The sequence below is a fragment of the Engystomops pustulosus genome, chromosome 5 (assembly GCF_040894005.1).
Source record: "Engystomops pustulosus chromosome 5, aEngPut4.maternal, whole genome shotgun sequence".
Classification (NCBI taxonomy): domain Eukaryota; kingdom Metazoa; phylum Chordata; class Amphibia; order Anura; family Leptodactylidae; genus Engystomops; species Engystomops pustulosus.
In genome coordinates, this window is record NC_092415.1 from 15,459,285 (window position 1) to 15,487,281 (window position 27,997).

The 27,997-nt window shown below is 45.3% G+C and overlaps 2 protein-coding genes across 2 annotated transcripts in view; one reads left to right on the forward strand and one right to left on the reverse strand.

Annotated features, from left to right (window-relative positions):
• The window catches only part of NSMCE2 (NSE2 (MMS21) homolog, SMC5-SMC6 complex SUMO ligase), a 125,403-nt gene extending 123,380 nt beyond the window's left edge, over positions 1–2,023 (reverse strand). Inside the window, exon 1 of the mRNA XM_072151204.1 lies at positions 1,876–2,023. The gene's annotated coding sequence lies outside the window, so the exon portion shown is untranslated. The remainder of the gene's footprint in view (positions 1–1,875) is intronic.
• On the forward strand, positions 1,967–27,777 carry WASHC5 (WASH complex subunit 5). The gene is made up of 29 exons (XM_072151203.1): positions 1,967–2,105; positions 3,140–3,365; positions 4,713–4,858; positions 4,956–5,040; positions 5,811–5,911; positions 6,073–6,265; positions 7,643–7,795; positions 10,085–10,198; positions 10,909–11,080; positions 11,336–11,463; positions 12,271–12,400; positions 13,229–13,341; positions 14,340–14,506; positions 15,155–15,230; positions 15,328–15,438; positions 16,578–16,718; positions 18,942–19,022; positions 19,590–19,691; positions 20,798–20,977; positions 21,153–21,277; positions 22,599–22,761; positions 22,860–22,962; positions 24,728–24,807; positions 25,109–25,212; positions 25,920–26,049; positions 26,149–26,245; positions 26,857–27,010; positions 27,101–27,188; positions 27,524–27,777. The coding sequence occupies exons 2-29, from the start codon at positions 3,180–3,182 to the stop codon at positions 27,578–27,580; spliced, it is 3,480 nt and encodes a 1,159-aa protein (XP_072007304.1). The 5' UTR covers positions 1,967–2,105; positions 3,140–3,179; the 3' UTR covers positions 27,581–27,777.
• Positions 27,778–27,997: the final 220 nt, after the last annotated feature.

A 27,997-nucleotide genomic window follows, 5' to 3' on the forward strand; every position in this document is an offset into this window, starting at 1 on the left:
CTATATACTGTGGGAGGGCAGGGGTTGGCTGGTATATACTGTGGGAGGGGAGGGGCTGGCTATATACTGTGGGAGGGCATGGGCTGGCTGTCCATAATTTTGTTTTTTTTTTTCTTTTTTAAACAAAATGTTGTATCACCATATTCTGAAGCCACTAACCATCTCCTATTTCGCTGTACCGATTATTTTATTGCTACAATTTTGGGGACTGAATGAAGCATAGATAATTTTCTATCTATATTTATTTACAAATATTTATGCAAAAAAGCATGGATTCAGATATTTGTATGTTTTTTTCAGTTATGGAATAAACGCTTTTATATTTTCATAGATCAATCAGTTTGGGATGCGGCCATAACTGCCTGTTTATTGCCGTTTTTATTTTTATGTGCGTCCAAGTGAAAAAGGGGGGGGGGGGAATTGAACTGTCAGAATATTTATATATATTTCATAATAAGGCCCCCCACTTATTGTCACAAAGTACTGACACAGCAACTTATCGCTCTCTGCTCAGCCACAGATTTCAATCGTATTGGGTAACTCCAATACTCACCTTTCCCCGCTCCCCCTAAGCTACAGCAGTCTTCTTCTTTACTCGTGTGACTGGCACAGACTCCTCACATTGGGGGAGCGCCGGCGTGGTATTACATCTCCACCTGTGAGTCTGACAGTTTTAGATCCAGCGCATACAGCCGCAGCTCACAGGAGTAAAGAAGACGACTGCTGCAGTTTAGGGGAAGTGGGAAACGGTGAGTAATAGTGTGGGGACACCCCGACACCCGGCTTCTGTAACCCCGCTGTCCCTGATTACTTAATATGTTCAGCTTTGTGGATTCATTCAAATGGCGGATAGTGAAGGTAATGCTGTATAACGGTAACTACTAAACGGCTCAAGTAGAGACATTTATACAGATAAATTAACTTCAGACGCTTTAAAACAAGTTATCCACAGGATAGGGCATAGCTTGCTGATCGGTGGAGGTCTCAGTGATGGGACCTCCAGACATCAAGAGAATGGGGCTCCGATGTACCCCACTCGGATCACTTGTCACTCCCCGAACAGAACAGCAGGACGTGCATGTCCGGGCTGCTCCATTCATCTCTACGGAGCTGAGGGAGATTGCCAAGTACAGCGCTCAGTAATCTCTGTCAGCTCCACATTGATGAATAGTGCAGCGCAGCCATCCGCTCTGCTCATCTCGGGGAGCGACGAGGGGTCTGACTGCAGTACATCTTACCCATGCTCTCAAGATCTGTGGGGGTCTCATCACAGAGACCCCCCCCCGATCAGCAAGTTAGGCCCTAGTAAGATGGTAGACCTTAAATGGTTAAAACCTGCGATTAGTGGGAAATCTGGGGATCACACTATCCACAAGTCAGCGCAGGAGATACCCGGGCGCTGTGCTCAGCACTTTCCAGCACTCCCATGGAACTGAACGCAGTGATCAGATAATTATGTCCTATGTAGAGGGGAGAGCAATAAAACAAGTGCCATCCCTTATAACACAGCAATGTGGGCCCTCACAAGCCTCCGCCATAGAGGATCCACTCTGGAGAGTATATATATATATATATATATATATATATATATATATATATATATATATCTGTTCCTGGGAAAGCTGGGTGACTACACTGTAGATATATACAACTACCTGATATCAATGTTTGTACAATGTCAGTAATGTGATACAACCAATACATAAGCACATCTGATGCTGGGAAAGCTGGGTGATCTGACATGCAGGCGTCTAGGAGAGCCGATGACAGCCTGGTTGTCAGTGATGGTTATGCACAGTGCGAGCTGCGGATAGCAGAACCTGCTGAGACTTGTAGTCCTCCTTACAGAAGCCTCTACCTCTCCGTCACATTTACCTCACGCTGCTGCTGCTGCTCTCGCGCGCTGTTTTTCCTATCACCACACCACGCCCCCTGACCGGGGCTAAATGTTGCTGAGGAGGCGGGCGCGCAGGAGTGACGTCATCCGCCGGCGCCGGCATCACCTGACAGCAGGGTGGCGGGTCATGTGATTGGGGAGATGTCACCCGCTTCCGTCTACATCCAGGGATGAGCAGTCTGTGCTGAGGGAGGCAGCACTGCTACAGGTATGGAGGAGCCTGGGGAACTACAACTCTCCGCATACTAGGATTAAATCTTTGGGCATGCTGGGAGTTGTAGTTCGCAATATAATAAAAAGGGATTTGTCAGTAGTTGTGACCATACAGACTGCATACAGTATTCGGGATTGTCCCTGGAGATCTGTGTATTAGGACCTATGTGTGTATTGTTAGTAGCAGCAGGACTGTGACATATAGATTTATCTACCAGGATTGTAGCTTTTCCAAGTGCACTGAGGGTGTGTCCTTACACTGCTGTGCTCTTTGCAGCCAGTATTTGTTCTTTTCCTTGAAGGGATGTGTAATCAGACCTTTGTATATGTTATTAGTAGCAGCAGGTCTGTGAAACATGGATTTATATTCCAGGATTGTAGCTTTTCTATGTGAACTGGCGCCGTGTCCTCACACTGCTGTGCTCTGTGCTCTCTGCAGCCAATATTAGTTATTTTCCATGGAGAGAAGTGTAATCAGACCTTTATTTACATTTCTACATGCATCAGGACTGTGAAACATGGATTTATATTCCAGGATTGTAGCTTCTGAACTGGAAGCGTGTCCTCACACTGCTGTGCTCTGTGCTCATACTTTTGTGTTTGTTGTTAGTAGCAGCAGAACTGTGAAATATGTTCCAGGATTGTAACTTCTCCAAGTGCACTGGGGACATGTCCTCACACATGTTTGCAATCCTCACACTCCTGTGCTCTGTGCGCTCTGCATTTGGCTGCTCCACAGCCCCCTCTGCCTGGAGTACTAGTGCTGCTAGGTAAGGGGGAACTCTAAACCACCAGTCTATAAGAACCTGTGAGTGTTTTGGTGTCCCAGATCCTATTTGAAGGGGTTGTACAGCTGTGTAGCGGATGGAAATGTAAACCACATGGGACGTGACAAAACCCTTTCACTTGTGCTGTGGATGTGTTTGACTGATCACCTAGAATGACCTCATAACTTGAGTAAAACCCTTTATACTTCTGTGTGATTGATTTTGCCATTAAAGTGTTTCTTCCTTTGCACCGTTCCCACAGCTCGGCCTCCTGCCATCTATAGGATAAGACTTGAGCCATCATGGTGGACTTCCTGGCTGAGAACAATCTCTGTGGACAGGCCGTCCTGCGCATCGTCTCCCGGGGCAATGCCATCATTGCTGAACTCTTGAGACTCTCCGAGTTTGTACCCGGGGTCTTCAGGCTGAAGGACAAGGCAGACCAGCAGAAATATGGCGACATTATATTTGATTTCAGTTATTTCAAGGTAAAGAAGTGCAGGATGTTTCAGTTTTCTATGCAATGTCTGATCATTAAGAGGAGGAGGAGGAGGCTGCTGGGGCATCCATTGTACCAAGGGTACTTTCATTCGCCCACGGCAGCGCGCTGGAGAGCAGCACTCACCCCTCACCTCTCTTAGACCGGCCGTACGTACAGGAAAAGATGGCACATCTTCAATGTTTTCCCTGTGCTATGTTACACGTGTATGGCACCGTACCGTGCCGGGCGCCATAGCCGTCTATGGTGGCTTATATTTATGTCCCTGTAGACCTCTATGGTGCCCAGCAATAGTCTCTTTGGGGCCTAAGAGTGGAGAGGGTGCAGGCTCTTTGAGTTTTTTGAGACTCTGGATCAGTTCTGACCACACACTGTGCTTGGTGTTGCAGGAAGTGAATAGGAAGTGTTGCAGTTCTTTCTTTAGAGAGTATGGGGCACATTTACTAAGGGTCCGCACACCGCATTTCCGTCGGGTTTCCTGACTATTTCCAATTTGCGCCACATTTAACAGGGGTTTTTGCCGCACGCGATCGGATTTTGGCGCAATCGCAGCGACTTTCATGCAACAAAATGGGGGCGTCGTAGTCGGACAACCCAAATGATTCAGACTGAGCTTGGGATTTAAAATTCAAATTGTGTCGCAAGATCAGCACTTACATACACAAGGAAGAAGAAGGTGAACTCCGGCACACATACAGGTAAATGTACGCACAATCTTAGTGAATCGAGCCAGACTTCATCCTCGTCAGACAACGCACTTCGGGGATCGCGACAGGACAGGTAAGTAAATGTGCCCCAGTGTGTCGACGCAAACTGAAGGGGGTGCTACCAATGAGCCATCAATAACTATAATAAAAAATACACGCGTGGACAAATCTCAGACAGCTTTAAAGGGAACCTGTCATCAGGTTTTACCCAACTAAACTTCCAGCCCCCCCAGGTCGGGGATAAAATGTCCTTTATAGAATTCCCTCTTTTCCCTGCAATCTCACCTGAAAAAAAAAATCCCTTAGAGTAAGGCAAATATGACTCTTATTTCCTCATTTTCACATGAGATGCACCAATTTTAGAGGCTGCAGGGGGCAGCGTCACTTCACAAACCTCTATCTTCTGTTCTATAGCACCATAGCACTATAGAAACATACTTTTTGTGTTATGGAAGATACAAAAAATATAATAACAACATGACAACCCCCTGTCGGGGTAGGGGCGGTCGGGCAGCCTTACATCCCATAGTTAGAGACGGACATTCTTGTCTTCTGACTTTCTTCTAGTAACCATATGTAATTTCCATTCTACAATACACTTATACATCTTATGTATCTTGTCTGCACAGGGCCCTGAGACTTGTGAGGGGAAGCTGGAGGCCAAACCCGAGCTCCAGGATCTGGATGAGGAATTCCGAGAAAACAACATAGAAATCCTCACAAGGTTTTACTTGGCCTTTGAAAGTGTCCACAAGTATATAGTGGATCTCAATAGGTGAGCGCTGGAGCTTCGTCCTATCACTTATATCCGGGATAAAGAGGTTCTTCTTTTTTACTGCAATAACTTGTACTTGTTTCTCTTTCCTTCTCAGATATCTGGAAGATCTTAACGAAGGAATTTATATTCAGCAAACTCTGGAAACTGTGCTCCTCAATGAAGATGGGAAGCAGCTACTGGTGGGTACTAGAGATGCATAGATGGGGGGAAGGTTGTGAATGTGATATCTGTAGACCTAACCCTTTACGATGGCCACCAGACTTTACCCTATGAAATGCCTGGTCCCCTTAGGTAGGATATGGAATGTCCTTTCTAGAATTCTCTCATTTAAGTGAAATCTTGGACAATTACATAAAAGAAATCTTCTCTAGTGGAGTGACAATAAGTGGAGACGAGTCATATTTTACCACAGATGAGTCAAGTTTAGATGCTGCAGGGGGAGTGTCACTTCAGATGTCTTTAACTTTGCTTGTTAAGCACCTTGAAGTATGTGATCTACAAAACCGGATATACAGAAAGTTAAAGGAAAATTGAGAATTGCATTTTTATCTGTAGCTCGCCTTTCCAGAGGATGTCTTCACCTGTCTGTATCTCCGGACATGTACGACACAGAACCACAAGCCTGATGCAGTCTGAATGATGAGATTTATCTTAACTAGGAAAAAACCTGCAGCATGGTACTTGGTGCTATAGAACCGAAGATAAAGGCATCTGTAGTTACCTTCCCCCTGCAGCTTCTAAACTTGACTAATCTCAGGCAAAATATGACTCTTCTCTACTCCAAGGTCATCTGACAATGAGCAGATTTTCATAGGTAAATTAGTCAGATTTAACATAGGGAATTCTAGAAAGAACATTTATTCCTATACCTAGTGGGCTGGGAGATTAGTGGGGTAAAATCTGACCGGTTCCTCTTAAAGATCAGTGAATGATTTCCCTCCCTGGGCAGTGTGAAGCTTTGTACCTGTACGGGGTGATGCTTCTGGTGATCGATCAGAAGATCGAAGGAGAAGTCCGGGAGAGGATGCTGGTGTCCTACTACAGATACAGGTAGGTCTCCTGTGCATCACCTATTACACCATTGTCTTCTAGATTATCTGCACAGCAGTGTTAGTATTGTGTAGCTACTGGCTAGAGTTTTGTATGTTACTGTCTACTTGATGATGTTTTGTGATGGGTCTCCCTTTCTTTATTTGATTGTGATCATTCAGCGCTGCCAGATCATCCGCTGACTCCAATATGGATGATATCTGCAAATTACTGCGGAGCACAGGCTTCTCCAGCCAACCAGGGTCCAAGCGCCCCCCAAACTACCCCGAGAGCTACTTCAGCCGAGTGCCTATTAGTGACACCTTCATCAGTATGGTGATCGGGAGACTCAGATCAGACGATATCTATAACCAGGTGAGCTCCATATCTTTTCAGTTATCATATTCTGTAGCGCTTTACAACTACAAATACAATAATACATTATAGAGTACAAACAGTCATATGGAACAATCTTATCATTACTTATCCTGTACTGACCCTGAGTTACATCCTGTATTATACTCCAGAGCTGCACTCACTATTCTGCTGCTGGTGCAGTCACTGTGTACATACATGGCATTACTTATCCTGTACTGATCCTGAGTTACATCCTGTATTATACTCCAGAGCTGCACTCACTTTTCTGCTGCTGGTGCAGTCACTGTGTACATACATGACATTACTTATCCTGTACTGATCCTGAGTTACATCCTGTATTATACTCCAAAGCTGCACTCACTATTCTGCTGCTGGTGCAGTCACTGTGTACATACATGACATTACTTATCCTGTACTGATCCTGAGTTACATCCTGTATTATACTCCAGAGCTGCACTCACTATTCTGCTGCTGGTGCAGTCACTGTGTACATACATGACATTACTTATCCTGTACTGATCCTGAGTTACATCCTGTATTATACTCCAGAGCTGCACTCACTATTCTGCTGCGGGTGCAGTCACTGTGTACATACATGACATTGCTTATCCTGTACTGATCCTGAGTTACATCCTGTATTATACTCCAGAGCTGCACTCACTATTCTGCTGCTGGTGCAGTCACTGTGTACATACATGACATTACTTATCCTGTACTGATCCAGAGTTACATCCTGTATTATACCCCAGAGCTGCACTCACTATTCTGCTGCTGGTGCAGTCACTGTGTACATACATGACATTACTTATCCTGTACTGATCCTGAGTTACATCCTGTATTATACCCCAGAGCTGCACTCACTATTCTGCTGCTGGTGCAGTCACTGTGTACATACATGACATTACTTATCCTGTACTGATCCTGAGTTATATCCTGTATTATACCCCAGAGCTGCACTCACTATTCTCCTGCTGGTGCAGTCAATGTGTACATACATGACATTACTTATCCTGTACTGATCCTGAGTTACATCCTGTATTATACTCCAGAGCTGCACTCACTATTCTGCTGCTGGTGCAGTCACTGTGTACATACATGACATTACTTATCCTGCACTGATCCTGAGTTACATCCTGTATTATACCCCAGAGCTGCACTCACTATTCTGCTGGTGCAGTCACTGTGTACATACATGACATTACTTATCCTGTACTAATCCTGAGTTATATCCTGTATTATACTCCAGAGCTGTACTCGCTATTCTGCAGCTGGTGCAGTCACTGTATACTTGCGGTCATAATCCTCCTTTCTATAATTTCATAATTTTAGTGTTATATACATTCCTAGGTGTAACATGTTTGATTTTCTCCCTAGGTGTCGGCTTATCCTTTACCAGAACACCGGAGTACCGCTCTCGCCACGCAGGCTGCCATGCTGTATGTCATCCTGTACTTTCACCCCTCCACTCTACATACCCATCAAGCCAAGATGAGGGAGATAGTCGACAAATATTTCCCTGATAACTGGGTAAGTAATGTATTTTTGGCACCATTCCTCTAATATTTTTATATGTGTGTGTTTGTGTATATACATTATATTATATTATGAGTGTGTCCAGATTATTAGACTGTAGTTAAATGTGTCCTTTGGGGTATATATATATAATATCGTATTTTTTGGACTGTAAGACGCACATTTTTTCCCCAGTCCGAATGTGCCAGCCCTCCACTGCAGGAGGGAATGGAGGACGGCACATAGCAGTAAGCGCAGGGGCAGTGCTGAGCTCGGCTACACACACAGCTGCCGCCTGCTAGTGTCTGTGAGCAATGGAGCTCGTGCAGTGCACACAGACTGTGACAGCCACTTCCAGGTTATCTGAGGAAGGAAGCACAAGCCACGCCCCCTCTGCACGGAGCACTCACTGTGACTGATACCGGACAGATCACTGTCTTCTACCAGAGTCCCAGCTGCTCGTGCTGCAGGGGCATCACATAACACTAGAGGGGACAGGAAGTGTGACCAATACTGGAGTCTCTGCCCCTGTACCTGCTGTGCTGTGCTCACAGGTGTGTGAAACTGAACAATTCCCAAACAGTGCTTATACAATGTAACAGTAGCACTGTCATCTCCTGTGTCTCCTCCTCCTCATAGATTGTAAGCTCTTGTGGCCATTGTACAAGCACTGTCATCTCCTGTGTCCCCTCCTCCTCATAGATTGTAAGCTGTTGTGACCATTGTACTAGCATTGTCACCACCAGTGCCCCTCCTCCTCATAGATTGTAAGCTGTTGTGACCATTGTACTAGCATTGTCACCACCAGTGCCCCTCCTCCTCATAGATTGTAAGCTGTTGTGACCATTGTACAAGCACTGTCATCTCCTGTGTCCTCCTCCTCATAGATTGTAAGCTGTTGTGGCCATTGTACAAGCACTGTCACCGCCAGTGCCCCTCCTCCTCATAGATTGTAAGCTCTTGTGACCATTGTACAAGCATTGTCACCGCCAGTGCCCCTCCTCCTCATAGATTGTAAGCTCTTGTGACCATTGTACAAGCATTGTCACCGCCAGTGCCCCTCCTCCTCATAGATTGTAAGCTGTTGTGACCATTGTACTAGCATTGTCACCACCAGTGCCCCTCCTCCTCATAGATTGTAAGCTTTTGTGACCATTGTACAAGCATTGTCACCGCCAGTGCCCCTCCTCCTCATACATTGTAAGCTCTTTTGACCATTGAACAAGCACTGTCATCTCCTGTGTCCTCTCCTCCTGCTCATAGATTGTAAGCTCTTGTGGCCATTGTACAAGCACTGTCACCGCCAGTGCCCCTCCTCCTCATAGATTGTAAGCTGTTGTGACCATTGTACTAGCATTGTCACCACCAGTGCCCCTCCTCCTCATACATTGTAAGCTCTTGTGACCATTGAACAAGCACTGTCATCTCCTGTGTCCTCTCCTCCTGCTCATAGATTGTAAGCTCTTGTGACCATTGTACAAGCATTGTCACCGCCAGTGCCCCTCCTCCTCATACATTGTAAGCTCTTGTGACCATTGAACAAGCACTGTCATCTCCTGTGTCCTCTCCTCCTGCTCATAGATTGTAAGCTCTTGTGACCATTGTCACATATACTCATACCTATACAGCCCTGGTAACTCTTGAGACCCCCTGACTAGGTGTCAGCATAATTCTATCTAAAGAGCTGTAATTCCCATCACTAATTCTGCCCCCAACACTGGTTGGCTGAGCTTGCTGCTAGCCAAGCCCTAGCCAATTGGGTCAAAGGAACGGCACTACCCCGACCACCAAGTGTTCTGTATAGGGCTGAATCTGACAGAACACTTGTAGTGTCGGCACGGGAGCCATCCTTCAGCATCAGGTAACAGTGTCCCGTAAAATGTCCCCTAATAAAGTGTCCCCATTAATTCTCCCTGAACACAGTACACTATTAAAACTTCACCAAATGTCACACAATGACCCCTAATAAAAGTATCCCCTACACAGTCCCCTTAGGCTACATTCACATGAACGTGTGCCAGCCGTACGTAGCACGGCGGGCACGCGTCGGTGCCCGGGAGAGGAGGAGGGGGTGAGGGCTGCTCGCCCCTACCCCTTTCCATAGAGAAACATAGCTGCACCTCCCCTTAAAAATACGGACTATAAGACGCAAAAATATATATATATATATATATACGGAAGCTACAATCCTGGTATGTTATACTTGTGGTAGTTGCAGGTGTGGTAGGGTTGGTACTTATTACTTCTTATAACTTCACTGTATCATTCACTACAACTTTCTGAGTTTCTTTTGTTTTCCTCCAGGTTATCAGCATTTACATGGGGATCACGGTCAATCTCATGGAGGCCTGGGAACCTTACAAAGCTGCGAAGACTGCGCTGAACTACACCCTGGATCTTCCCAACATCAAGGAGCAGGTACAGCTGTGTGCCCAATGATGCAAAGTTTTTAAAGGGGTTTTCCATTTAATTCTCTAGTCTTCGCTGCTTAACTTCTGGACCTAAACTCATCAGAACCGCAGCTTCCAGACTTCCAGGCCAACTGTATAAGTGGACACAGATCAAGATCCTTCATCTCTCTGTTTCACATTGTTCCATGGGGTTGGAGGGGGCATAGTTATTGGACATGTAGCACAACATCAGAACTATTCCAAAAGTCTTTGTTATGATGACTGCAGTTGTAGTATTTTAGATCCTTGGATAAATCTTTTTACCCCTTCAAGACAGCGCTACTATTATGTCATATTTACACATGACCGGTGCATACAACACATATGTACATGTCAAGACAGTGTCTCACTTTAAACTGTCAAATCTTCTGAACCATGGCACCTAGATTCTGGTGTACTTTTAAAGAGGAGAATCTCTACTTGATTATAGTATCAGGATTGTGTTTCTAGGTGACACAGAGATATCCACAGTTAAGTTGCAGTGAAATATGTGATTTTTTTTTAATGCAGATCTCATTTCCCTAGTGTAACTTTAACAGGGGATATCTGCAGTTCTGTTTTACCTAGAAACACAATCCTGATATAATAATTTATTTAAAATGTCTGCTTTTTATTCCATTATGTCCAGTTATTGTTATTACACAAATGCTATACTATATATGTATACCTTTATGTCAGGCATGCCGATACGCCGCCATTATGGAGCGTCTACATCCGCAAGTGCAGCAGTTCCTGAAGGAGGGATTCCTGAGAGAGGAGTTTGTCTTGGATAATATCCCAAAGCTGCTGAACTGCCTGAGGGACTGTAATGTCGCCATCCGATGGCTGATGCTGCACACTGCAGATTCAGGTAATACAGCTGACAAAATTCTGCACAGACCATCGATTCGAGTAGTTCAGCCCTTTCTTTGATATACATAATGGTCATCATCTTCAGGTCATCATCTAGTTGTAGATAAAGTGGTCTTGTGTCAATAGTGGGAACTAAGTGGCTGCTATTATATATTGTAAATCTTATTAGAGGAAAACATCATGGTATGACTATTGGTCCTTTATATTATAAAAATGTCGATAATCTGAACCACATATTGTCGTTTCTTTCCAGCTTACGACCCAAATAATAAGAGACTGCGCCAGGTAAAGGACCAAGTTCTGGCTGAATCCAAGTACAACTCCAAGGTCCTGTTCCAGCTGCTGCTCGACACGGCTCAATATGAGTTCCTCTTAAAGGAGGTAATGTTATCCCTTTTAAGAGCAAAAGTAAAATGGTAAGAAGAATATGGTTACAGCTCACCCACAGAAAGTTTCAATGTCCATCTTGGTAGAGTGTCCGGGAGCACGGATTTCCCAAACGCTGGTCCGGATATCCAGGATGAAGTATACTTGTAGCAAGATTTGATGAAAAAGACGTGAATTCCAGCAGCCGAAAAAGACTTACCAAACTGTTGAAGCATAGCCAAAAAATGTATTCTAATTCTTTAAAAAACACATAATGGGGCTTTTTTTACTAAGGGTCGGTCAGACGATCCGACTGATTCAGACTGAGCGCAGGATTTAACTTTCAAATTGTGTTGCAAGACAATGCACTTGCATGCACCAGGAAGAAGGTGAACTCCTGTGGACCTGAGCGGGTAAGCGACACATGCAGGATATCGGGCGCACGATCTTAGTGAATCGTGGACCAGTGCGTTATCATCGGACTTTGCACTTTCGAGAACTCCGAGGGATCGGGTAAGTAAATGTGCCACAATGAGTGCTAACACGGACACAGAGAAATACGAGACAAAAAATGCAGCGGTAACACATTTTGGACTATTAAGTCCGAGTCCTTAGTCATGACTAAAGACTAGGAATTAATAGTACGAAACGCGTTACCGCTGCATTTCTTGCGCTAGGAGCTGCTTACTTTAGTGCCTTTTTTATGGGTGACAGGTCCTCTTTAAGTAATTAAAGTTTTAAGTTTATTAAAGGTAATAATCTCTCTAACTTATAGTAATTCTCTACATCACAACTCGTCTTAATTTATTATTTTAATTTCAGATGTTTAAGCAAATGTTGTCAGAAAAACAGAACAAGTGGGAGAATTATAAGAAGGAAGGTTCGGAGCGGATGACGGAACTTGCAGATGTTTTCTCTGGGGTTAAACCTCTCACCAGAGTGGAGAAGAACGGTACGGTGCCAGATCACAACAATATGCTGCCAAGTGCCAGGCCTTCTGGTTTAACAAACCGCTTCCTAGGGATTTTCTTTCTGACAACCATAGTTGGTCCCTAGCACTTCATCTACTTTCTTGTCAAGTCTGCTACTTTCTGCTACACCTTGTTTCGATTGTTCCATTTTCAAGAACCCTGATTGCTGTCCGTTAATCTGAGTATTCTTCTGCGACACCTACACAGGACATTCTGATGTGTTCACATCATAGATGATTGAAGTCATCCCCATTGTATGAAACACTTCATGTTTTGTGACGGATAGAACCATACACTGGGGCACATTTATTATGGACCTTGCGCCAGTTTTCTGTTGGACTTTGCACGTTCTTTTATGTGCAAACTGCTTTCACATGTATTTCAGAAGTGTCTGTGCCACATTTGTGTCACACATGCGCCGTTTGTGGCGCGGCTGCACTATTCTTCATGCAACACAAATCTCTGCACTGAAGGGGGCGCTTCGGTACTCAGTCGGACCATGCGTCACCTTAATCATACAGTGTCTGACAGAAGTGTGTCGCATACCCCATGTTAAAGTTGCACCAAAAAAAAGTTGGTGCACTCTGTCGGAGCAGTGTAGGGGGCGCCAGATTCATGAAGAACAGGCGCCAGAATTCATGAATCTGGCGCCCCCTGCACACTACACAGGACATAATTTACACTGCACTGTTCTTAGTAGATGTGCCCCAGTGTGTAGTATAAGGTTGTAGAATGTACTCGTGGATTATGCAAGTGGATTTCTTGCTGGTTTCTTCATCACAGGGTAAAATTCTTTCATTCATCCACAGAAAACCTCCAGGCCTGGTTCAGGGAAATCTCCAAACAGATCCAGTCACTGAACTATGATGATTCCACAGCTGCCGGAAGGAAGACGGTGCAGCTCATCCAAGCACTGGAAGAGGTAACATCTCCCTCATGTATCACTTTATATATTTTCAATCAGTCATCTCTGGAGAATTTGATCAACCAGGTTTGGTGTCCATGACTCATCTCTATGTTGAGCAAGATTTTAATAATACTGTGAGTCCTGCTTCCCTCCACCCACTCATAGAGAAAACCTATTAGTCCTGCTTCTCCACCCACCTATATAGGAAACCTCTGAGTCCTTCCTCCCTCAACCCATTCATAGAGGAAGGCTGTGAGTCCTGCTTGCCCCACCCACTCATAGAGGAAGCCTTCAAATCCTCCTTCCCCCGACCATTTTTGGAGAAAGCCCAAGAGTCCTTCTTCCCTCATTCCACTCATAAAGGAAGGCTGTGCTTTCCTTATCCAAGCCTGTGAGTCCTGCTTCCACCTCCCACTCATAGAGAAAGCCTGTGAGTCCTGCTTCCACCTCCCACTCATAGAGAAAGCCTGTGAGTCCTGCTTCCACCTCCCACTCATAGAGAAAGCCTGTGAGTCCTGCTTCCACCTCCCACTCATAGAGAAAGCCTGTGAGTCCTGCTTCCATCTCCCACTCATAGAGAAAGCCTGTGAGTCCTGCTTCCATCTCCCACTCATAGAGAAAGCCTGTGAGTCCTGCTTCCACCTCCCACTCATAGAGAAAGCCTGTGAGTCCTGCTTCCACCTCCCACTCATAGAGAAAGCCTGTGAGTCCTGCTTCCACCTCCCACTCATAGAGAAAGCCTGTGAGTCCTGCTTCCACCTCCCACTCATAGAGAAAGCCTGTGAGTCCTGCTTCCATCTCCCACTCATAGAGAAAGCCTGTGAGTCCTGCTTCCACCTCCCACTCATAGAGAAAGCCTGTGAGTCCTGCTTCCACCTCCCACTCATAGAGAAAGCCTGTGAGTCCTGCACTCTGCTCCCACGCATAGAGAAAGCCTGTGAGTCTGTGTATCTCTTTGGTCCGTATATCCACTTCTATCCTATACAAGAAATCATGGCTTTGACTTTCTACAGGTGCAAGAATTCCACCAGCTGGAGAGTAACCTCCAGGTCTGCCAGTTCCTTGCTGACACCAGGAAGTTTCTGCATCAGATGATTCGCACAATTAACATCAAAGAAGAAGTACTGATCACCATGCAGATTGTGGGGGACCTGTCCTATGCCTGGCAGCTGATTGACAGGTAACGCAGGCCTCTGCTTCATTATATTGGTACAGATTATATTTTCCTACTAGTAATAGAAGAAACAAGCAAAATATTAATCAAATATACAACTTCTAATGAACTTCCAGAAAATGTAGATGACAAAACTCACACTAAACTAATGATTACTTTTTACCAGGGTCATTGCTGGCAGTGGTGTAACAAGGAGAGACAGGGCCCCATAACAGACCTCTGAATGGGGCCCCGTAACCCACAGAAAATATACATATTTATATACTGTTAAACACATTTATGCACTGATATATACACTTATACACTTATACAGATTCTACAGTCTCAGTAGCTGCTGATGGAATGGGGGGAAGTAGGGATAAGAGATTCCTAGTCCTGTCATTCTGCTGCCCCCTTCCTCTTCACGGACGTTTCCTATCTGAGCTGCTTATTCATGCTGGATACTGAGGAAGATGTGCACCTTTATATAGATACGTTATTGCACAGGGCACATCTTCCATTCTCTAGTGTGTCAGGACGGATGTCGGGGCCCCCTAACACTGCTGGCCCCATAGCAGCTGCTATGGCTGCTACCGCTGTAGGTACGCCCCTGATTGGCGGTTGTTGATGAGTAAGTTTCTTACTTGTAATATAGTTACATGTTTTACCTTCTAGTTTCACATCGATTATGCAGGAGAGTATAAGAGCCAATCCATCCATGGTCACCAAGCTGAGAGCCACGTTCCTGAAGGTACAAGCCTATTCCATCCTACATTAGGGCACGTCATTCCCGCCATCACGCTGGCAAAGCTGCAATGCCTAGTAATATATAACTTCTTCCATTACAGCTGGCATCGGCCCTGGATCTCCCCTTACTGCGCATCAACCAAGCCAACAGCCCGGATCTACTTAGCGTCTCGCAGTATTACTCCGGAGAGCTGGTGTCCTATGTCAGGAAGGTAAGTCATCTGTCCAGCTCTACTACACCCCCATTACATAGACAATGGGGCAGATTTATCAAGTGTCTGAAAGTCAGAATATTTCCAGTTGCCCATGGCAACCAATCACAGCTCAGCTTTCATTTTACCAGTGCTCATGAATATTTTAAAGGGGAGCTGTGATTGGTTGTCATGGGCGACTGGAAATATTCTGACTCTCAGACACTTGATAAATCTGCCCCAATGTGCTACCACTTTAGTCACATCAAACTCCTACAAATGCTCTATTACAGTATATGAAGGATCCCTTTAAGTATAAGTGGTTCCTCCTCCTGACCAACATGTAATGGTGCATTTCGTGAAGTAACAGGAGGTGAATCTAGTATCCAGACCTCCTGTGATCAGATTAACACTGGGAAACCCATTTAGTAAAGTGGCTGTCTCTCTTTGCAAAAGATGAATGCTCACACTGCTGTGTTCTGTGCATTAGGCTGTTTCTTAGTACCTCCACTGTGCACTGAGTGACTCCAGTAGTATTCAACCAGGAAGCTGCCACAGTTTTTAATCACAGCAGAACAAAGATGCTGTAAAGCTGCTCAGAACGCAGCAGTGTGAGGACACGTCCCCAGTGAGTTTGTATAGATTAATAATAATTATAATTCTTTATTTATATAGCGCCTACAGATTATGCAGCGCTGCACAGAGTTTGCCAAATTGGTCCCTGTCTCCAATGGGGCTCACAATCTAATCAACCTACCGGTATGTTTGGGAGTGCGGGGGGAAAGCGGAGGACCCAGAGGAAACCCACGCAAACACGTAGAGAACATACAAACTCTTTGCAGATGTTGACCTGGGTGGGATTTGAACCCAGCGCTGCAAGGCAGAAGTGCTATCCACTGATCCACCGTGCCGCCCTATAGAAGCTACAAGCCTGAGGGGCTCCAGGATCCATCAACACCTATGGAGCCTGGAGCCCCTCAGGCTTATTTACCTACAGTCCTTCATCCTGGTGGTAGATGTCCTTTTAAGGGATGTAAGACCCTCAACACATTCTGTAAGAGGGGCAGCTGCTTGCTTTCCAGCTGTGCCTCACCAACTCTTACTCCTGTATCAAATTGAATATGTTGGATGTAGCTGAGATGTTTATTCTTTTTATTCAGGTTCTTCAGATCATTCCCGAGAGCATGTTCACATCTCTAGCTAAAATTATCAAACTTCAGACCCACGATATAATAGAAGTGCCCACTCGCCTGGATAAGGATAAACTGAGAGACTATGCTCAGCTCGGGGCCAGATATGAGGTAAGTAGTGGCCACCCCTATGATCCGTATACAGCATTAGAGGAGGAGAGAGTTGTGGTTTTAGCAAATAAATTATTGTGTAATATAGAGAATTTCCCTAATATCTCTTTTATCAATTCTGGGACGTTTTTCAAAATCTCTGCTTTCTGTCATTTGATAGAGAGTATTTTCCTAGTGTGTATGAACCAGTCCTGGTCATGTGATGGACATACTGTACAGGTCCATGGCTCTTTATCAGACACCGCTCTGATGACTGTACTGACACGGGAGGCAAAGGATGACGTTAGAAAGTGTGAAAGCAAGCGGAGATATTGAAAATTGCTACTATTTTACCATTTTCAGGAATGGAGCCTTAATGTTGCCAGAGGCTCGCCATGTTCACTGGTGGTAAAGATGCATGGGAGGCACTCTGCAGAGGCTACCCAGGCAATTAAGTAGCCTTAGCCCCTGGAGCCCTCACAGGTTATTCCACGCCTTGAGTAGCCCCTGCTAGTAATTAGCACATACATAAAATAAAGTATTAAGATGTATATGGCTTAGTTAGATTAAGAGAATCTACCGTCTGGATCTATTAAGTAACTATGGCAGATATCCTTGAAGTAAAACGGCTCCTCTGTGGCTTTTTCTGCTTCTTCTTTCTCCTGTAGTGAGCAGTGTTTCTAAAAACCTTCTCATGTATGTTAATCTTTGGCTTCCTTTCCTTATCTGTCTGAGATAAAGTCTTTATACCACTACATATCCTTTAATGGCTCTGTACTGAGATAGGACTGGCCAGGGAATGTCTGTAAGGCGTTAAGTCATTAGACACTTTATCAGCTTCTCCTTATCTCTCAGCTGTCAGTGGATACAGGACAGAAAGCTGGTTTACACAAATTCTAAAAGCAGAAAGAGAGATGGGAACAGGAAAAATTTCCTCTAATGAACTATATTACAACTGTACTATTAATTTATAGAATCTGGTTAAAAGTTTAGTTACACTTTATTCTGCAGATACTGCTGTGTTACTGTAAGGAGCTCCATGCTGCACCTTGTCTTTGCCTTTTCTCACATGAATTTGCTGGCAATATGTGGTCCTAATACTAAAGGTGTTCTCCATTCTTGCACCCAAATGTTTTTTTACGGCTTTCTGCTGCCTGTTCTGTTATAATATGGGTAGCACACGGCCACATTCACTACAGTGGGCAATATGGTCATCCATTTGAATGGCCGTATTTCCCGTTGTACTGTATCAGTGCCGTCCTGCTTCCTATTGAATGGCGGTTGTGTTTACTCTTGAGTGGCTTGAGTCGCGTTTACATGGTGTTTGCGTTTACTTTCTGTTTGCGTGGCATTTGCATTGCATTTTTGTTGCATTTACGTTTTTCGTTTGCATAAAATTTATGTGCTATTTGCATTTAATTTGCATTTGTTGTTTGCGTTGATTACGCCTTCATTTATGTGGCATTTTGTGTTTATGTCTCATTTGGTCGTATTTTACACTCTGCTATGGCCCGGGTGAGCACACTCTGTTTTCAAAGGACCTAAATTAAATAGACCCTAACTAATCAGCAAAACTTAAAGGTGTTTTCCCACAAACGCAAGTTAGGTCCTAACCCCAGGACCCTCGTAGTTCACGAAAAACCCTCGTCACTTGATCAGACTAATGGAGCAGACAGCCACGCATGACGGTTCTGCTCCATTAATCTCTATGGAGCTGACAGAAGTTGCCAAGCGCAGCGTTCACCGATCTCCGTCAGCTCCGCAGAGATCAATGGAGCACAACGGTCATGTGCGGCCGTCATTCTCGTGATCTGTGGCGGTCTCATCACTGAGACCCCCACTGATCAGCAAGTTAGGTGCTATCCAGTGGATAGGGCCTAACTTGCGTTCGTGGGGAAACCCCTTTAATATAAATCGGCCATACAAGTAAAAATAAGAAACTTTGTAATAAATCTTATTCCAGAAAACTGCTTCTTACTCCACTTATCAGGCTCTTTTCCTCCTCCCCCTCCTAGTCTATAATCGCATGAGAAGTATCCCATAACTAGGTCAAACGTTACTCCCAAATTTGTGTAAGTGAACAATCCTTACATCATGTACCCAGCAAGGGAGGAGGCTTTAATATCTCTTATGTATATAATAGAAATCTATGGTCCTGATGCACATACAGTAAAGAAATATGCAGAATTGTGGACTGGAATGGTAAAGTTTTAGAAACAATTAGGTCATTGTGTTCCTCCTCAGGTGGCACGGCTGACCCACGCCATTTCCATATTCACTGAAGGGATCCTGATGATGAAGACCACCCTGGTGGGAATCATCAAGGTACGGATGGAGGGATTGGGCTAGTTGTGATGTATACATCTCCTATACCAGTGGTGGCGAACCTATGGCACGGGTGCCAGAGGTGGCACTCAGAGCCCTCTATCTGGGCACCTGCGCCATTACCCCAGGGCAGAGTTCACCAGACAAGACTCAAGGCCTCTTGCAGTCCCAGGCCGCCCAGGAACCTAGAAGCTACAATGATAATCCAAACTTCTTCTCCTTCTACTGTATTGGTGTCCTCAGGTGCCTATACAATTTAAACCTGTGACTTTGCAGGTAGTAATAAGTTACTGCTTAAATTGACGCTTTGGCACTTTGCGAAAAATATGTGGGTTTTGGTTGTAGTTTGGGCACTCTGTGTCTAAAAGGTTTGCCATCACTGCCCTATACCCTGGGGCAAAGACTTGTATAATCACCGGTCAATATGCAAATCGGTCTTTACCTCCAACAAGATACAACGATATCTATGATCCTGAGTGTATACAGAACATATGGGAAGGTTTATGTGGTTACTCCAGGTAATAACTGTGTATGAGAAGAGTAATTGTAGGTTTATGGCTTCTTCAGGTGGATCCTAAGCAGCTTCTGGAGGACGGGATACGGAAGGAGCTGGTGAAACGCGTGGCTTTAGCCTTACATAAAGGCCTCATCTTCAACCCCAGAGCAAAGGTACCAAGGATGCATTGCACTACATGACCCGATCCTATGGGTTCTGTTCAGACGCAGCATCTCGACCTTATACCTTTCACAGCTTAGAGGTGGATGCAATAGTTGCAGATCCTCAGCTTTGAGATTTATTAGATCTGTATGGGATTTTGGGCTCTTGGTTGTTTCCATTCAGTGACAGCAAGAAAGGATCTTCATTTTGAAGAATAATGTAGACACAAATAAGGCACTTTTAATAAGATAAAAGTTTCAACCAATGAAGGTTTGATTGGTGCTCCATTCACTTCTATTGGGCTGGTGAAGATGCACTATAGAAGTGAATGGGGCGCTGATCCAAAGTGATCCAGACCCCCAGTGATCACACGTGTTATCCATCTGAAGGAATTGCCCTTTCAGAAATTGTAGAGCAGGTCTTGCAAGAAAGTTTTCTCCATGCAGTATATACATTACCTGTAGAAACGGGATATTTAAAGGGGTTGTCCGTAGATAAGTAAATAACATAGTTGCTACATCCCAGGAATAGCGCCACCCACGCTCACAGGTTGTGTCTGATATGTCAGCTCATCACCTTTTGACTTCAATGGCACCAGTACCAGACCTACTTCATGGACTTATGTGGTGCTGTTACGGGAGAAAAGGAAATCTGCCATTAAACCCATCATGATAAACATACATTTGATACATTTGTTATCCATGGCCTCCTTCCTTCTAAAACCAACTTATATAATTATGCTAATGAGTCGGGGTGTTACAAGAGCCCCTCCGTGCTGCAGCTTCACAGGCTGTTACACTTTCTATCCTACCCTCTTCTCCCTCTGCACTCCCCCTCCATCTGTCTGATATAATCTTGCACAGTGGGAGGGGGAAGTGCTCCAGCACAGTCGAAAAGCCTGTAAAGCTACAGCATGGAGGGGCTCTGGTAACACCCCCAGGAGCCCTTCAAGCTCATTTAGCATAATTTTAAATGTTGATTTTAGAAGGAAGGAGGCCATGGATAACAAATATAAGAAGATGACCACGGTCACCTTGCCTGGATCTATGAGTAATTGCCCCGGGTTTGTGATGATGGTAAATGACATAATAATGTCTCTTCTCTTCTGCCTCTCCAGCCCAGCGAGCTGCTCCCCAAGCTGAAGGACATGGCGGCCACCATGGACGGTTTCCACCGCTCCTTTGAGTACATTCAGGACTATGTCAGCATCTACGGCCTGAAGATCTGGCAGGAAGAAGTGTCCCGGATTGTGAATTATAACGTGGAACAGGAGTGTAATAACTTCCTCCGCACCAAGGTCCGGTATCCGCAGCTCCATGTGTTCTGTCTGTGAGGCTGGGGGCAGCGGGTGAAGGATAACCATAATGCTGACTCACTAGTCATAGCTGTGTCTTATATACCCAGGAAGAGCACCCCCTACTGGACAGGGTGGTCTCTGCACCCAATTACACCGGACCTGTTCTTTCTTTCAGATACAAGATTGGCAGAGCATGTACCAGTCCACACACATTCCCATTCCAAAGTTTCCTCCCGTAGATGAGTCTGTGACATTCATTGGTCGCTTGTGTCGGGAAATCCTGAGGATAACTGATCCCAAGTAAGTAAAAAGCATGAACATGTACATACCTTAGTGTATGTCGTCAGTAGCAGCAGGACTGTATGGATCTATATTCCAGGACTGTAGCTTCTCTAAGTGTACTTTGGGGTGTGCACTTACACTGCTGTGCTCTGTGCAGTCAGTGTTATGTATTGTCCCTGGAAAGATGTGTAAGCAGAGCTTTGTGTTTGTAGTTAGTAGCATCAGGACTGGGAAATATGGATTTATATTCCAAGTTTGCAGATTATCTGAGTGTACTGGTGGTGTGTCCTCACACTGCTGTGCTCTGATCTCTCTAAAGCCAGTGTCTGGTATTATCCCTGAAAGATTTGTAATCAAACCTCTCTGTTTGTTGTTAGTAGCAGCAGGACTGTGAAATATGGATTAATATTCCAGGATTGTAGCTTCTCCAGGTGCACTGGGGGCGTGTCCTCACACTGCTGTGCTTATAGCTCTGTGTATAAAACTGCAAATCCCATTCTCTCTGCATTGATTACAAGCTGTAACTGGCTGCTTGTTCAGTACTACTGCAGCCAGAGGTATAGAGCACTAAAGCAGTTCAATGCGTAGAACACAGAGCACAGCAGTGTGAGGACACATCCTTAGTGCACTTGTAGGAGCTACAATTCTGGAAAATAGGCCCATATTTCACAGTCCTGCTGCTACTAACTTACACAAAGGTTTGATTACACATCTCTTTAGAGACTTGAACTAACACTGGTTTCAGAGTGTACAGAGAACAGCAGTGTGAGGTAGCACCCCCAGTGCACTTGGAAAAGCTACAATCCTGCATGTTTCATAGTCCTGTAGCTACTAACACAACACACACAGGTCTGATTACACATCTCTCCTGGTACAATACCCAACACTGGCTGCAGATTGTCTTTGACTTGATGTTTTACTACTTCCCATACATCTCTAGTCTTATGAAAGGGTTTTTTTTATGTTTTTTTTATTGCTTATGATACTATTGTTTTTTTTTCCCTGCGTCCAGAAACGATCTGTGAAGGGATCCAGCAGCGAGTGATTTCCTTACAGCGCCCCCCACAGGCCAAATGTAAAATGACACTATTTATGTAATGTAGACTGTAGAATGGGCTCTGGTTATAGAAGGAGGACCCCCGGTACAGTAAGTCTTCAGTAGATTGGGGGGTCTTATCCACATCACCCCATTATGAGGCTCCTCCCGGGGGTTATCTATGTAATACTTGGTGATTTTAGGAAGGACAAGTTTAGAACTAAATTATCCAGATGGAAGCACCAGTCCATTAGGAAGTGTTTCCCTGATAATATGTAGCCTATATTGTTCTGTACGTTGCAGGGTGACCTGTTACATATATCAGATGAACACCTGGTACGACATGAGGACCCACCAGGAGGTGACCAACAACCACCTCTTCTCCGAGATCCAGGACTCTCTGGGGACATTCGGATTGAACGGCCTGGACCGGTTACTCTGCTTCATGATTGTGAAGGAACTGCAGGTACAGGGGCGACTGTGGGGTCACTGATTTCATCTTAAGACATTGCATGTCCCATCCCCCGTGTAACAAGACGCTGCATCGTCTCCTTATCCCTCCAGAACTTCCTGCGGTTATATCAGAGGGTCATCCTGAAGGACAAGACGGCCCAAGATACACTAAGAGCCCTGCAGAAAGTGGTCAGCCCCATAAAGGGCATCATAGGTAACGGCCCAGAGATCCCAACATCTGCCAAAGTCTAACCATGAAATGAAATATAGAACAAAATTTCTTGCCCTACCAGAATACTCTGTCCGCTCCAGTGAGGCTCTTACACGTTATATAGCGTTATTATCCCTGGTTCTCCAATATACTGGAGGGTGATCTGTCCTGGGAACAAAGGATGGGCCATGTTGGCTAGATGGATGGAGAGATGGGAGAATAGATGGAGCGATGGAAGAATAGAGTCAGGGATGTAAGAATGGAGGGATGGAAGAATAGATGGAGGGATAGGAGAATGGAGGGATGGAAGAATAGATGGAGAGATGGGGGAATAGAGGGATGAAGGGATGGAAGAATAGATGGAGAGATGGGGGAATGGAGGGATGGATATATAGACGGAGGGAGGGATGGATATATAGACGGAGGGAGGGATGGATATATAGACGGAGGGAGGGATGGATATATAGACGGAGGGAGGGATGGATATATAGACGGAGGGAGGGATGGAGAGCTGGGAGAATAGAGGGATGGAGAGCTGGGAGAATAGAGGGATGGAGAGCTGGGAGAATAGAGGGATGGAGAGCTGGGAGAATAGAGGGATGGAGAGCTGGGAGAATAGAGGGATGGAGAGCTGGGAGAATAGAGGGATGGAGAGCTGGGAGAATAGAGGGATGGAGAGCTGGGAGAATAGAGGGATGGAGAGCTGGGAGAATAGAGGGATGGAGAGCTGGGAGAATAGAGGGATGGAGAGCTGGGAGAATAGAGGGATGGAGAGCTGGGAGAATAGAGGGATGGAGAGCTGGGAGAATAGAGGGATGGAGAGCTGGGAGAATAGAGGGATGGAGAGCTGGGAGAATAGAGGGATGGAGAGCTGGGAGAATAGAGGGATGGAGAGCTGGGAGAATAGAGGGAGGGATGGATGCCCATTCCTTTGTATATAATTTTACTTGTATTCTTGGGAAAGGGGGTGATTTAATTTTTTTTTTTTACAGATTTTTAGGCCTCTTAAGGCACTTGAACTCTGGGAGATCTGATCACTCATATTGTACATTACAATACAATATGGTAAAAACATTGTACTTCTGACATCTGTCATGGGCATGGGGAGGCAGCATTTTAAATTTACCATGAAAATCCATCCTGATAAACCAGGGACACTTAGATCCAGGCAGCGGGACTGTGGTATCTTCTTATATTTGCTATCCATAGCCTCCTTTTTGCTAAAATCAACCCTCAGCATTTCCCCTCCCTCTGCCTGATGTAATCTCACTGTATTAGAGGAAGTTTCAGCACACAGTGGGAGGGGGAAAGGGCTCCTGCTCAGTGTACCAGCCTGTGTAGCCATTGCACGGAGGGGCTCTGGCAACACCCCTCAGAGCCCTTATCTCAAGCATAATGTTGATGTTAGAAGGAAAGAGGCCATGGAAACACATAACAAGGAGATTACCACAGTCCTGGGGCCTGGATCAATGAGTAAGTGTCTCTGGTTTATCAGGATGGAATTAGATTTACTCTACAACCACATATAAGACCCCAATTTTATAAATGACAGATGGGGATAGAGCTATTTTAAATTGGTTTAGCAGCAAAGCGCAAGAATCGCCCTAATAAACCCCTGGGGGACCCTGAACTAAAATACATGTAAACTCTGTGTTACCTAATTATCAGAGGGGTCTGTAATCTATTAAACCCCACACGCAGCCCACCTGAATGTTACCTGGATATATCGGGAATACATAACGGATCTATGGATCTTGTTTCTTTGCAGTCAATTCTTCCAAAATCTATTCTTCTGCCATTACCAAAACCCAGAAGATTTGGGCCCCTTACCTGGACGCAATAATGAAGGTGAGTGAGCGCTACAGTTAGGATCTATGAATGTGGTGTCCCTTAGGTAGGGTCCTAGAGGGGTCCTACATGTCCATATGACCTTGTGCTGCACTACATCTGTGTATAAGACACATGTTGTATAGTGCAGGGATTCTATAGATTCCTTTTCCTCTTGGTTACATCTTGCTCCATCACGCTGACACTTACACTCCATGACCAGTAGAGGGAGCCAGGCCTGAAATCCAAAGCATTTGGATACGGATATGGGTCCTGGGTGTCTCCGGGCCGCCCTGCTCATGCTTCTGCTTTGTCATTGCAGGTCGGACAGATGCAGATTCTGCGGCAGCAAATTGCGAATGAATTGAATTACTCGTGTAAATTTGACTCCAAGCACCTGGCGGCAGCGCTGGACAACTTCAACGAGTACGAGAAAGGGACATCGTATCCTCCCCATGGGGTGTCCTGGGCCCAGTGATGGAAGGAGCAGCTTATGATTGCTCAGTCTTTCCTATATTACTAGTCATCAGGGTCTGGATGGTGATAATTACTCATCACATTGTACTACAAGCCGCAGCTTCTCCCGTAAATACATCGTAACAGGTTGTGTCAGGTCTCCAATCTAAGGACATGACAGGATTAATGTGGAGGTTGGAAGCAGGACTCACAGGCTTCCTCTATGTGTAGGTGGGGGAAGCAGGATTCACAGGCTTTCTCTATGAGTGGGAGGAGGAAGCAGGACTCACAGGCTTTCTCTATGTGTAGGTGGGGGAAGCAGGACTCACAGGCTTTCGCTATGAGCGGTTGGGGGGATGCAGGACTCACAGGCTTTCTCTATGAGTGGGTGGGGGAAGCAGGACTCGCAGGCTTTCTCTATGTGTAGGTGGAGGAAGCATGACTCAAAGGCTTTCTCTATGAGTGGGAGGTGCAAGCAGGACTCACAGGCTTTCTCATACAGTAGACATCATGGCTGCACCTTCCTTCCATTGTCAATACGGGTTACAGAAGTTCTGAGTGGTTCCTTGCAGGTTCTGCTGGACCGTGTATGAATGGAGCTGATGCACATTATTAGTGGGAGAATTGTTTGTAATGAATATCTCCTGTAATTATTGCCTTTTTATCTTCTTTTCCAGAGCGATTCTATCGGACATCAAGGCACATTACAAGGACCCGTCGCTGCCGTGCCCCAAGGAGGACAACACCCTCCTGTATGAGATCACAGCCTACCTGGAGGCCGCGGGGACCCACAACCCCCTCAACAAGGTGACGCTGCTCTACTTGTACGTCCTTGTGGTTTTCAGTTCTTGCCATCACCGTGCAGCCTGGGCTGATGTTGTCCTCTGATCTTCTCTCTCCGGACAGATCTACATCACTACAAAGCAAGTGGCCTTCTTCCCCATTGTCAACTTCTTGTTCCTGATCGCTCAGCTGCCCAAGCTGCAGTATAATAAAAACTTAGGTAATTTACAAGGGCAATGGATTTCTCTATAGATCCGCTTACATTGTCAGGCCACACCCATATGTCAGAGGCCACTCCCATGCTGTTACCTTCCCGCCCCTGCATGGACCATGGAATCACCTGATTGGTTAAAAATATGATAATTCAAGGGAGAGTTTCACATAATATACCTATGAGTTACAGAACCGGAGACAGGAAATTTATAGTTGGGAATTTGAGCTGCAGATAAAGATCCAGTTCCCACCTATTTCTGTAACTGTCTGTATCTCTGGGTCTGTATCACATAACCTGATGCTTTTGAAAGGTGAGATTCTTATCTTTAATATGACGCCATGTTTCTAGAGACAATAGAACAGTAGATAGGAAGTCCCCCCTGCAGCCTCTAAACTTAACTCATCTCAAGCAAAATGTGATTCTTCTCTGCTCATTGTTACATGACTTTGGAGGAGATTTACGGGTGAGATTTCACATAAAGGAGGGAATTCTCAAAAAGGACAGTTCATAAAGAGCCTGAGGGGGTAACAGCTGGTGACAGTGTCCCTTTAAATCACGGCTTAAGCTACACATACACGTAGAGTCCTGATCTTGATATGACTGTGCTTTATTGGCAGGTATGACATGCAGGAAGCCCGCAGATGCCATCGACTGGCCGCCATTGGTCCTCGGCCTCCTGACGTTGCTTAAGCAATTCCATTCCCGATACACGGAGCAGTTCTTGGGTCTCATTGGGCAATTCATCCGATCCTCGATGGAGCAGAGCACGAGGTGAGACAACCACAGGCCACGTAACAATATGATTGCCCCATCTCTACCAAGTCACTGGAGGGTCACCTCTATATTTTGTTTGGGTTGCAGCCAGAAGATTCCAGAGATGCCGGCGGATGTGGTCGGGGCCCTAATGTTCCTGGAGGATTATGTGCACTTCACCAAGCTGCCCAGGAGGGTAAGTGTGCACTAAGATTTGTCTGTACTGGGACATAGGGATATGTACGTGTGTGGTTGGTCGCCTAGATGTGCATGGAGGAGGAGGTGAGGGTCTCATTGACTTCAATAGGAGCTGAGCTGCCGTTACTGTGCCGGACCACTACACCGAGCCGGTGCTGTGCTCTGCATTCTGGACCGCAGCTGCAAATTGCTCCGGTGTTGACACCTGGCCACATCGTATGTTGATACAAATTCATGGCCAACCCCTTTAAGGTTCCATACAGAAGCCTAGAACCCTCCACTTCTTAGTCTCTACTATTGTCCTTCCTGATGTTGTGCTGTGTCCCCCTGCAGGTGGTGGAGGCGCACGTGCCCAACTTTATCTTTGATGAATTTAGAACGATCCTGTGAGAGAGAGAGACGATGACTATGAAGCCTTCATCTTCTCCCTGTGACTGATCCTAATGGACCTAATCGGATTAACCCTTGTGAACCCAACCCCCTCCTCTACAGAAGAGCATCTCCTCCGTAGCACTTACACATGGACATTCATCTCTAATGACTTTTGGACAATAAACTTTTCATAATAAAAAGAAATAAATATCTGATTATCTGTTTCTGAGTATTTCTCTGGGGTGCGGAGGATACAAAGGGGTGGAATGATGTCTTGTTATAGATCTTCTATAAAACAATCTTCTCTGAGACAGAGCTCCAAATCCTCAGCATGCACAGGGCCAACATATTGTAAACCTGCAGCCACCATTAGGGGGAGCTAGTAGGTACTTGCAATGAGCTGTTGTGCTTTGTGTAGTAAGGGCTATAACACTT